At 41.2% G+C, this 13,594-nt stretch overlaps 1 protein-coding gene across 2 annotated transcripts in view; it reads left to right on the forward strand.

The window, feature by feature from the left end:
* The window catches only part of BTBD11 (BTB domain containing 11), a 199,944-nt gene that overhangs the window by 101,639 nt on the left and 84,711 nt on the right, over positions 1 to 13,594 (forward strand). The window contains exon 2 of one of the 2 annotated variants that reach the window (XM_044281276.1): positions 2,366 to 2,515. The exons of the other annotated variant lie outside the window; for it this stretch is intronic. Coding sequence (XP_044137211.1) covers positions 2,366 to 2,515 — 150 coding nt within the window. The remainder of the gene's footprint in view (positions 1 to 2,365; positions 2,516 to 13,594) is intronic. 2 annotated transcript variants of the gene reach the window in all.

The raw sequence follows: 13,594 nt of genomic DNA on the forward strand, positions 1-13,594 counted from the left end.
TGTGGATTTATCACCTAACCAAACATGCATACATTTCCTAACAGCATTAAGGGGGTTGTCTGACCCTCCCAAAAATTAGCGCCGGGAAATTATGTAAAGCAAAGAAAAAAACACACCTTTTCAAAGTCTCCTATTCTCACTGTTGCCAGTCCCTAGTAGACCACAAGTGATGACGTCCTGTCCGTAATCATGTTGAGCGCTGCAGCCATTCATTGGCCTCAGTGGTGACATGTTCTTGAACAGCATGTGACCGCTGAGCTTCTTCTCAGGCCAGTAAATGGCTGCAGTGGTCAATGTGAGTATTGACGGAACATCATAACTTCCGGATGTTTTGTTGGTATCCAACAATCCCTTGAAGAACTGTGGTTGCTCTGGACTGCAGTAACCTTGTACATAGTTCACCTGGACACCAGAATAGCATGGTAATGGCTCCATTAGGGCTGTTTCACACAAGCGGATGCCGTGCGTGGAATCTGCTGCGTGAAAGAGTATCAAGCCCCGTTCCGGACGGCAGAGATACAGAGCAGTAACATGATTGATAATGCTCTTTGCCTCTCTGTGACCTTTTTACTACAAAATCACAGTGAGATAAAGTTGTCACCGTGATTTTGGAGTAAAAAGGTCACAGAGAGGCAAAGAGCATTATCAATCATGTTACTGCTCCGTGTCTCTGCTGTTCGGAACGGGGCTTGATACTCTTTCACGCAGCGGATTCCACGCATGGCATCCGCTCGTGTGAACCTGAAACAGCCCTAATGAAGCTCTTACCATGCTATTCTGGTTTCGTGTTTCCCCAAAAATAAGCCCTACCCCGAAATAAGCCCTAGCACTATTTTTACCCCGATAATAAGCCCTAGCACTATTTTGCAGGGTTTTGGGAGTAGGCTTAAAATATAAGCCCTACTCCAAGAATAAGCCCTAGATACAGTCGTATTTTATTTTATATAAAGGAAAGGTGGGGGAAATGTGCGGCCTGCAGCAGCTCAGGAGCGCTCACTAATGGCTTCGGTATGTACAAGGTTACTGCAGTACAGAGCAACCACAGTTCTTCAAGGGATTGTTGGATACCAACAAAACATCCAGAAGTGATAATGTTCCGTCAATACTCACATTGACCACTGCAGCCATTTACTGGTGTAAAGGAAAACTGTCTTAGTTGCCCATAGCAACCAATAAGATTGATCCTTTCATTTTACAAAGGAGATATGAAAAATGAAATGTGAAATCTGATTGGTTGCTATGGGCAACTAAAACAGTTTTCATAAATCTCCCCGCATATACAGTATATCTCTAAGGGTCCATTCACACGTCCGTTGTTTCTTTCCGGACCAGTTGCATACCTATTCATTTTCAATGGGTCCCGAAAAGACTCGGACAGCACAATGTGTGCTGTCCGTTTCCGTTGTTCCGTTCCGCATGTCCGAAAAAATATAAAACTTGTCCTATTATTATCCGCAAAATCGGATCCTGGTACAATACAAAGTCAATGGATCCGCAAAAAACGGATGACATACGGATGACATACAGAAACATTTTCAGGAACAACGGATCCGCAAAAAACGGACCGCAATTCGGGATATAGAAAAATACTGACGTGTGAATGGACCCTAAGACCGAGTTTCCACGAAGCGGTACTATGCTGTTCAGCCAATTACCATGCAGCAAAACCACGTGATTTGCTGCTGGTTAGCAATATGGTTATTGGCTGCATGTTCTTTTTTTTGCAGGGGGAATGTTAAAAATGTGTGTTACCTGTAAAAACCATGTGGCCAATAACTACATTGCAAACCCGTGACAATTCTCAGTAAAAGGCATGCGGTTTGGATGTGCGTGCCACACAACCGCTACCTGGAAACCCAGCCTAATGACGATGAGCCAAACTTCTGCTACTTTGGTGAGGGCATACATTTAGTAATATTTGGATCCTGATGTGGAAGGGCTAAGTTTGTCACTTGGCACAAACCCATAATCTGATATCTGTGGTTTTATATAAGCCTGCGAGAAACCGTACGGCATTATTTTACCTCAAGGAGCTTTCTAGTAATGCAGCCAACATATGTTACAGGACAGATTTGGCTCTGCTACATCCGTATTTCCCATACTAACAGCTATCCAATGTTTTTGAACACTGTTCTTCCTAAATTGAGCAACAATAGCCACGCTGATCACAAAAGCTCTGCAAGGTGGAGGCCATCTCCAGTGTTGGCCTTAAAACCTATGTATACTCTGTTGCTCTGTTCAGAAGGAACATGTCTCTGAGGTAGTCGCTACGTCATAAGCCAGCCCTTAACCATAATTTAGCTGACCTTTTTCTTCTAAGGGTAAGAGCGCAGCAATCTTATTTCTTTTGGTTTTGTATTTTCAGGAGTCCTCTGCCTTCCAGACAGTTTGAACCTCCATAGAGATCACCAAAGACCAAATAAACCAGGTGATGTACAGATGTTTAGCCAATCAGAACTGAGGACTATAGAGCAGTCTTTGCTTGCCACACGTGTGGGAAGTATTGCAGAGCTCAGTAAGTACCCGTATGTAAATCTTCTTTCTTCCTCTCCCCTCTCCTCTCCCCTGTCTTCTACATATTCCGTGGGAGACAGCCATGGTAACTACAGTATATGCAATTTATCTTAGTCCAGCTTATGGCAATGCAGATGAATCAACCTGCCACTGCTATATATTTTTTATTAGATTAAGAAAAAAAAGTTAAAAAAAAAAAACTACAAATAAATGATGTATGAATGTATGTGTGTATATGGCCTACAAACAGATCACAAAAGACCTGGGTCGGTATTTCAGTGGGAAAAATTAGGACATTTTTCACACCCTAGGTCCTTTTTTGCTCTGTCTTTAGACCAGTATTTGCATCTAGAGGGGTGTAACTTCATAGGGCCCCCATAGCTAAATAAGATGGAGCCCCAACCACCTAGTGTATGGAAATTTAAAGAGCAGCATAAGTATCAAATAATTAAAGGTATGTATAATTGCATAATATATCAGAAAACCCACATAAAAATAGCAAAAAAACTGCCATATTGTTGTTCCCTCCATATTGTTGTTCTTGTGCCTAATTGGGCCTCCTCAACCTCTGGGCCCCATAGCAAGTGCTGTGGCCGCTATGGCCATACGTTCCACTCTGATGGACCCGTGAGCCTTTTTTGAGGCTTTACCTGCATTGGTGGTTGGACCAGCAGGCAATTTCCTGGCAAGGCCTATTACTATTTTTGGCCAGTGCTGGAACTTCAGATAAACCAGATCATCTATATTAGGCCACGTTCAGACTGGTCAGAATTATCACAGATTTCCATATGGATTCTGTCCCAGATTTTCAGTGATTTCACCTTTTGCAGTGCATAATGTCAAAACATCAGCAAATCCAGAGCAAAATCTCTAACACATTCCATTTCACCATAAATCCACTGCGAATATGTGGCAAAATCTGTATATGAAAAACACCACTAGGTGTGGACATCCCCATCCAGCAAATTCTTACATAGCCATCTTTTCATTTATTTGCATGTAGTTTGTCTACGGTTGGGCTGATCGCTAACGCTAGGTTCACCGTTTTATTTTTTGAGCATCCGTTGTGCTTATTTTGCATTTGTTTTTGTCAGTTCCGTCAGATCCGTTATTTACTTTTTCGCCCATGTAAAATAACGGATCTCAAACGGAACTGGCAAAAACAGATTCAAAATGAGTACAAGGGATGCTCAAAATAAAGCTTGTTTTGTTAGATTTTTCTGTTCTGATGGATCAGAAGAACAGAAAACCAAACGGTGACGTGAACTAGGCCTAACCCCCATTTAAAAGAACATTATATGGGAGAGTTCAGATCACCGTTTCTGATCTTATAATCTGTCAGAAGAACAGAAAAAAAGAAAAGAAAAAACAGTATCCTGTAAAAGAACGGATCCTTAAAAAAAAAAAACGATCCTGTGCATCATTTGGCATCCATTTTAGCCATTTATGTCTGAGATACGTTTTATTAGAGGATTTTTTTTTTTTACAGGCTCCTGTTTTTTTTTTCCATTGTGATCTTCTCACATGTATGACAAATCAGAAGCTTATTCTGACTAGATCTCCCCTTTAACCCCTTCCCCCGAATGCATTTGGGACCTTAGTGGATAAGTAATTTCCTTTTTTTTTTTTTCATTGTTGCATTCCAAGAACTATAACTTTTTTATTTTTCCATCAATGTACAGTAGCTCTATGACCCTGTATATGTGGGACAAGTTGTATTTTTATTCTTTTACCCATTTGGGGTACACATAGCTTACTGGTTAGCTTTTATTAACTGCAATACCATCACTGTTTTCAAGTTGTAAATTTTGTGACATTCACTTTACAGTATAAATAAGATAATAACTTTACTCTCTGGGTCAGTATGATTACAGCGATACTAAATATATCTATCTATCCATCTATCTATCCATCCATGTATCTCATATCTATCTCATATCTATCTATCTGTCTATCTATCTACAAATAGGTTAAAATGGAAACATGAAGCAGCACTTTGGCTTAAGAACAAATGGTGAGTGCAATTCTCTAGGGCAGGGATCAGCAACACCCGTCACTCTAGCTGCTGTGAAACTACAACTCCCAGCATGCACATTTACTCAGCTGGGAGTTGTAGTTACAAGGAGGATTCTGGGAGTTGAAGTTTCTAAACAGATAGAGTGCCGGAGGTTGCTGATCCCTGCTGTAGGGAGATTGGATTCAAACTCTCACCAGTCCAAAAAACAAATGAAAGGAAGCAGCACTCCTGTGTAATAAGGGCTGTTTACTTATATTTTACTACTTTTAAAAACCCTTTAAAAAAAATATATATATTTTTTAATTGCGGCTCATAACTTTTTAAATTTCCATTCCTGATTCTTGGGAGCTTGATATTTGCGGGACAACTTGGAGTTTTCATTGATGCAATTTTGGGGTACATAACACTTTTTTTAATGTCTTTTTATTCTGTTTTATTCATGGCGAATAAGCAGCAATTCTGCATTTTTTCAATGGACAGAGGCATAATTTTTCTTTTTTTTTTACTTGGAGATTAAAAAAAAAATTAAAAAAAATCTTTATTTAACTTTATTTTTACCAATTATTTTGTCCCACAAGGGCAGCTTTTGCTGTACAGTGTATTATACTGTAGGTGGGATTGTGACAGGCACTGTGACACAGCCTGATAGGCATATATACATTAGGCCCCATACTAAGACATTGGCATCCCTCGATCTCACTGGCAGGGTGCCGATGTCTGACAGAGGGAGCTCCCTCCCTGTAAACTACTTAGATGCTGTGGTTTTTATTGACTGCAGAATTTGAGGGGTTAAATGGGCCATTTCAGGCAGTTAGAACAGGAGCCCAACTGTCATATGGGATACCTGTGCAGTGCTGCATGGGAGACCTGTGGAGGGCTTATTCTAGTCCACTGTAAAAAGGCAGCGGCCTAGAATAAGGCCCGTTAGTGACCGCTATAAAAACACATATTGGCAGTCATTGAGGGGTTACCATATCACCATAGCTACTAATGTAATTTGGATCATTTAAGCCCTCAAGGCTATAAAGTGCAGATAGATACTCTAGAGGACCTGTCCTACTTTATATACCCGTGTAAATGGTTACAGTGTGATTCCTAATTTCCCCTCTGGTGGCGCTGCAGGGAAACTGACCACTTTATGACAAGTTTCTCTTATTACAGATGATTGCTGGTAGTCCCAGCAGCATGACATAATGTAACCACCTTATTGCCAAGTGACCCTTGCCTAGTGTGGATGGGGACAGGGAACCTCTTTAACCGATCTAATGACATGATAAGATTACATTGAATTCAGTGAGCTGGGATACTTTAGTCTAGTGCTCCATGATGTGTTTTGGTAATGTGACCTCAGTTTGTCCACTGGACCGCCCTTGAAATGCCCACAAACCGCTCACTTTGTGGTAAATTCACACACACTTTAGAACTTCTTGACCCGTTTGTGGTCACCCCACTCCTTCCTGTTTCCTAAGACTGTTGGTTACTATGAAATAGTAATTTTCTTAACAACTCCTTCAAATTTAATTATTCAGAGGATTGCTCACATAAGACGCTGTGTTAACATTAAATTTATGCTGCGTATTTTGTATGGGCAGGTCCCTGTATGGGGATGAGGGGGCACCATAGAAAATGGCATTTGTTAACACACCCACAAGCCTAACCACCTAGAACATGTGGAGGTGTTTCCCTCATCTCCTTTGTGTGACCCCTGTTTGCTAACATTGAAGGAGAGAAGATCCCTGCACTGGTTCTTACCATACATGGCCAACCTGGGCCAGACTCTTCTCTTATAGGACCTTATAGCTACTACATGGTCGGCCCCAATGTACATACACCATTGTTTGTGGGTTCAATAAAAAATTCTAGTTTCATGATATTGATAGAAATCTTAATTGCAGCTTGTAGTTGCAAACACCCTCACAATGACCTTTAAGATGGCTGCATCAAGCAGTTAGAACTGGTTACCACAGAAACCATAAGTCAGAATTGGTTATGATGAATATAACGTAATGAAATGTAGCCTTCCAATCCTCCGTGTTAACTGACTCTCATCACTAAACAGCAAGCGCAGTATATAAACAGTATATAAAAAAGCATCTATCAATATTCAGTTTTTTTATTTTCACATACAGAAAAACTTTATTGAGATGTTTTCTCTGTGCACCACCTTAAAAGGGCTGTCTAGTTCAGAAAATTCATTTTCATATACCCTATTAGGAAATTCTAAGCTAATAGAGGGGGCCCCATGTTCAAGCTCCTCATCTCTTCCGTAGATCGGTTACATCACCTGCTTTAGGGTTGTATTACACTGCCGATCTTCGGGCGGTGCGTGTGCCGATGGAAGATAAGATAACACATCCATCGGCGCTCGCTTGCACAGGCCTGATTACACAGGCTGGTGCATACTAAACGTGGGAGAAAAGAGTGCTGCTAGTGATGAAACAACACGAATCCGAATCTTTTTTGTGTTTACAGTAAATATAATGAGTAAACAAGGCACAAGATTATGGGAGTCTCACGGATACGCCGTTACAGTATGTAGCAGCGCATGCCGAACTGTATTAAAGAACAACTCTGAGAGGATCTAGCGGCCATGTTTATTTAGCCACAGTGGGGCAAATACGTTAAACGTTACATTGGACGATCGGGAATTATATTTACTGCGAGCGCAACAAAGATTCTGTTTGGACGAATCCGAATCTACCATCACTAATAGCTACCACAGTCGTTCCCCCCTCATTTAGTTCTATTCATTCTCGGCAGCTCATCCCTGATTATACAGGAAGATGTGCTGCTAATAATCGGACATCTTTTATTATACGAGCCAATTATTGGGAACGGGTGTTTGTATTCCCGATAACTGAAATAGGGCCTCAAGATGAGCTGAAAAGATCAACATTACAAGGTGACTTTTACAGCAACCCATCTGTCCTGAAAGTCTTTCAATATATAATTTGATCTCCAGTCTTCTGTTCAGAGCTGTGCGAGATAAAATGGACGCCAGGGCTGTTTATGGACTACACAAGTAAAAAGCTGTATCATGCCGGACAATCTGCTTCTATGTTATTGAGACAGCAGCATGTGATTCAGCAGACCAGTACAAATTGATTAACTAGTACAAATTGGGTAAAAGGAGCTCCTCTGTCGCTCACAATAATACGATCTGTCTGATGGGTTGACCTGCAAAATATCCTTGTAATCGGATGTAGACGCGCATCTTGCTCTAAGATCAGATGATTTATCATTGCGTTTTCCTTGTTGCTAGGGCTTGCCCGTTCATACTGTAACATGTTTTCCCTGGACTACCTGATCTACATTGACCTCTGAACAGGCAGAATTCTCTGGCAGACTTTATTTTTTTATTTTTTTTACCAACGAAATAAAAAGTAGAAAGTGTAATTTCCATTGGGAACACAGGGAGCGCTACATATTTTATAGTTTCTTGTTGGCGACTTATCAAAGCTAACCAAGACAGATGCACATATGGGGATTTCAGGTCCGTTCTTATACAACTATGATGAATGACGCTGAACATAATCTTGCCATATTTCTATCGGTGAAACAGGAGAATGCCTGGGGGGGGGGGGGGGTTGAATATATTTGCAAAGCACTTTACATATGTGAGTACATTTCTGTATTTATGTACATCTGTACATACATGTTAAGAACAATTTATCAGAATGTGTCATCAGTAGTTTTATAAAGGAGGAGAGAAACCTAAGAGATGCCACAAAAGAGCTATGGGCTGTGTGTTATATTTCAGCCCCATTGCTTGAATGAGTTAAAGCTGCAATACCAAACAAAGTCTGTAGACAGGAGTGGCACTGTTTCTAGTAAAAAAATAATCAGATCCTTTCATCTAATCTCAGATAACTGCTTTCATCACTCATAACTGCCACATCTGTATCATAGCATCTCTGGAAAACTCAACATCATATCATGTGTTGGCTGAACATCTTATTCCAAATTCATGAAAGTTAATACTGAGTTCTTCCAGAGGCATAACTTAAAGCTCCAGGGCCCTAGTGCAAAATGGGTCTTGGGTCTCTCACCTACCAGGTGCCATTTATGGAGCCAGGTTTGACTTCCTCCTCTAAAACCCTACAGCTGAGTTTTTCATCTTTCATTGCTACTATAAGCGCCCCCTCTCTTATGTGAAGACTTCACACTAGACTTTAGAACATGGCTTCAAGTATTTGGCCACAAGCCCATTAGTAAAGTTCATAGTTGCTAACAGTTCTGAATTTGCCAAGATTGTTCCAAATTTTGAGACACAATGCTGTCTCGGCTTAGGTAAACCCAGCCCAGAAGTGGGCATTCTGGTGTTGGTTTGAGACATACTCAAGGTTTCGGGCTTGAATGTCCTATATTTACCTACACAAATGTTGCTAATTATACAATTTGGGTACAGATGTTTGATACTTATGCAAGACTCACAGTTGTTGTTCAATCCAGTGGGATTTAATGATGTTGAGGTCAGAGCTCTTTGGTGGCCAGTCAAATTCTTCCACACTCGTCAAACCTCCTTTTCTCTCCTGCCTTGATTTTTTTATTGGGTGCATTGTCATATTGGATCATGAAAGCACCTTCCGTAGACTGTTGCCACAAATTAGTGCTTTACATCATTTTGGTCACCGCTTGGAACGGATTATAATGATTACAGGCTTGTGTGAGCTGTTTAGTCTTGGAAACCTAATCCATGAAGCTCTTGATGAACAGTTGCGCTACCATACAAGGTATAATTATATTATATCTTATACCGTGCATTCGGAAAGTCTTCAGACCCTTTTCACTTTTCTGCCATTGTTCTCTGCAGATCCTCTCAAGTTCTGTCAGGTTGGATTTGGGACCATCGATGGACAGCTATTTTCAGATCTCTCCTGAGATATTCGATTAAGGACACGTCAGGGCTCTGGCTAGGCCACTCAAAGACATTCATAAAGTTATCCCTAAGCCACTTATGTGTTTTATTGGCTGTGTGCACAGTGTCATTGTCTTGTTGGAAGGTAAACCTTAGGCCCAGTCTGAGGTTCAGAGCACTCTTGATCAGGTTTTCTTTAAGAATATCTCTGTGCTTTGCTCCTTTCAGCTTTCCCTCAACCCTGACCAGACTCCTTGTCCCAGCCACATAAAAACACACCGACAGCATGATGCTGCTGCCACCATGCTTTACTCTATGGATGATATTGGGCAGGTGATGAACCGTGCCTGGTTTCCTCCAGGCATGACACTTAGAACAGAGGCCAAAAAGTTCAATCTTGGTTTCATTAGACCAGAGAATCTTGTTTTTCACAGTCTGAAAGTCTTTTAGGTGCTTTGCAATCTCCAGGTGGGCCTTCTACTGAGGAAAGACTTCTTTCTGGCCACTCTGCCATAAAGCCCAGATTGGTGGAGTGCTGCAGTGATAGTTGACCCTTTGGAAGTTTGTCCCATCTGCACACAGAATCTTTGGAAGTCAGCCAAATTGACCATTGGGTTCTTGGTCACTTCTCTTACCAAGACCTTCTTGTGTTAGTTAGTTTGGTGGGACGGCGAGCTCTAGGAATCCAGAAGTCCTCTCTGTTCTAAGCTACTTCAATTTAAGATTTATGGAGGCTACTGTGCTCTTGGAAACTTTGAGTGCATCAAAAATGTTTTTGTACCGTTCTCCAGGTCCAGGCATGTACACAATCCTGTCTCTGATCATTACAGGTAGTTCTTTCCTTTTCATGGCTTGGTTTTTGCTCTGATATGCATTGTTAGCTGTGAGACCTTATATAGACAGGGGTGTGTCTTTCCAAATAATGTTCAATTAACTGAATTTACCACAGACGGACTCCAATCAAGGTGTGGAAACATCTCAAATATGATCAAGAGAAACTGGAGTTTCCCAGAGTTAAATTTCGAGTGTCATAGCAATAGCAAGGTCTGAATACTGATGTCCATGCAAAGTTTTATTTTTTTATTTTTAATGAATTTGAAACATCTATAAAATTCTGTTTACATTATGGGGTATTGAATGCAGATTGATGAGGGAAACCTTTTTTTTTTTTTTTTTTAAACGCACAAGACCACAGCATAAAATGTAAAAAAAGGGAAAGGGTCTGAAGACTTTCCTAATGAATTATAAATCTAAGTTATACCTATTTGGTGGAAAGTTGATTTTTCGTGCGTGTTAAATCTGCCTAATTATATAATAACACATTTAAAAAGTGACTGACAACTCCATATAAGAGCTGTAATGGTGGCCATATTGATTGTCAACCAAATGCGGTTGAATGCAGAATTTTTTATTAAGGGCTTGTGTGATCATAGCAAGCTAATGTCCATGGGTTAACCTAAAAGAGATTTTCTGGGAATGATTTAAAATGGCCACCAGCAACCTGTCCTAGAATGTGAGAAGGACTGCTTGCCAACACTTGTAGAGCTGCCTAGGGGAGGGGTGGAGGGACCTGGTCTCACTAAACACTACACTGCTCTACAATAGATGGTAATGATGTGATCCTGTCTATTATATGCCATCATCATTGAGCAGTCTGATAGGGAAACTCTACAATATGCAGTGTATGCAAGTGCCAGAGCATAGTGTGTAGTGAGGCCCTGCCCCTCACTTCCCCAGGCAGTTCTGGAAGTGGAGGCAACCAGTCCTGCTCAGGTTCTAGGACAGGTTGCTGGCGGTCATTCTAAATCATTCCCTGAGAACCCCTTTAATAGATCTTGAACAAATAGCTGATTGTGAAGTTCTCACCAGCTGCTCAATTCCTGTGCAGCGCCCACTACAGGCATAGTGTAGTATTACATGTTGACATTTAAATACAATACAAGACTGGACCAGGTCCAACACAGCAAGCAGTTGCTCAATAACAGCTCTCTGATCTGGATCAGAGTGGAGGAAGGGGGGGGGGGGGGTTTGATCCTGACCCGTCCTCTGTATAATCCATATTTTCTAGTTGGGCTGGCAGGGAAATCATAGGAAGATTGAAGGCTGCTCAGCTCTGTTATATAATAATAATACATTACATGTATAGATTAGGAAATTGCTATATATCCAATTACATAATGCATACAAGAAGGTTCTCAAGAGGTGAGCCTGGAAGTAAATATCTGCCATGCCAGCAGCATCTCAAAGCATCTATATTAATATGAGAAAAGAGATGTTGGAGGAATTGTACGATCCTGAGTTGTGCCGTGATCTCTGCAGTCACTTGTCCTCTCATCTGCTGTAAAATCAGAGCTGGCTGCTTCCAACATCACAAAATGGCTCTGTGATTGACCATGATCAGAATACTGCCGCAGCGTCGCCTCTCAAAATAACTTGTGTCTGACAGGACCTGTCAAGGTATTGACTGTAGTATCATGCACATTAAATTGAGAACATTCCACTTCACATATATCATTACCTCCAGTCTGGAGCAGAATGAAATTGAAATGAATAAATGGGATGTCTATTCAAGATGCAGTATCTATTAAAACTCCACTTACTGTAGAAGTGCAAAAGCATCAAAGTTTAATTAAGAACACCTACAATATTTTATTAAAATATATTCTATCTATCTATCTATCTATCTATCTCATCTGTATCTTCCATATTTTTTGGACTATAAGATGCACCAAACTATGAGGCACACCTAGGATTTAGAGGAGGAAAATAAGAAAAAAATATTTTTCATCAGACCTCAGATCAGACTCCCAATACTCATCAGACCCCCATACTTAATAAAACCTTATATCAGACCCTCATCAGATCCCCAAGCACCATTAGCCTCAGATTACACCTCCATCAGCCTCAGATCAGACCCCAATCAGCCTCAGATCAGACCTCCATCAGCTTGAGATCAGACCCCCATCAGCTTGAGATCAGATCCCCATCAGCCGCAGATCCCCATCAGCCGCAGATCAGACCCCATTCAGCCACAGATCAGACCCCCATCAGCTTCAGATCAGACTCCTGCAAGTCTCAGATCAGACCCCATCAGCCTCAGATAAGACTCCCATGAGACCTCAGATAATAGCCCTATCAGCCTTAGGTCAGACCGCTATCAGACCTCAGATCAGACATAAAAAAAAAAAAATCTTACCTCGCTTGCCCCAGCCCGCACTGCCACTTTGCAGATTCAGGACTCACTGCTCACTGGTCTTCTTCTGGCCCACGCTGCACTGTGGCCTGATGTCACACAGCATCTGGTCATAGTGTGCCTATGTGCACTACCTCCTTCCTGATGCTGTCCGGAGTCAGGACACAGTACAGAGTGGGGCCCGAAAGAAAGGATGAGTACAGCTGGTGCAGCGCTGCCCTCAACTCCTCCTGCATACTAATGAAAGCAGTCATCAGCATTCGGACTATAAGACACACTGCCATTTTCCCAGTTTTGGAGGGAAAAGTGCATCTTATAGTCCAAAAAATAAAGTATCTATCTACGGTATTTATCTATCTATCCATCCATCCATTTAGCTTAATTTACATGCTAAAAGTTTTCAATTCCACATATACTGTCTACACTAATGGCATGTCCTGAGAGACCCACAGAACATCAACCTGATGCAACCCAAATCTGTTAAAGGGGTTATCCGGTGACTAATGCAAAACATGAAAATCAGACATCATATAGAATATGACAAGCTCTTTCTAATAAAGCTAGAACCAGACCTATACCTCACATGGGTCCAGATATCTCTCCATTCATTGCTCTGCTAGATTTATATCAAGCTGTCAGCTCAACGGAAGTGTTATTCTCAGGGGCATGTCTTTCTTGTGTTGCTCTCTTCCTATCACAGCTCAGGAGTCAGGTAAAGGATGAAACTGAGCACGTGCGGCCTTCTCAGTAAGTAGGACAAAGAAATAAGAAAAAACAAACAACAGGTGGCGCTATACAGATATATTTAATTAAATAACTCAGTAGCTATACTAAGGGGCACATTTATTAAGACTGGTTTAAGTGATAGGCTACGCGGGTATTTTCAATGTGTCAAGAGGGACCAGAAAGCAGATACAAGCAGTGTCAGAATGGGATCAGCGGGGGACTTCTTTTATTTTTATGCCACACTGAGCCTTTAAAAAATGTATTGGCCAGTCATCCCTTTTTAATG

This window comes from Bufo gargarizans, chromosome 2, assembly GCF_014858855.1.
Source record: "Bufo gargarizans isolate SCDJY-AF-19 chromosome 2, ASM1485885v1, whole genome shotgun sequence".
Lineage (NCBI taxonomy): Eukaryota > Metazoa > Chordata > Amphibia > Anura > Bufonidae > Bufo > Bufo gargarizans.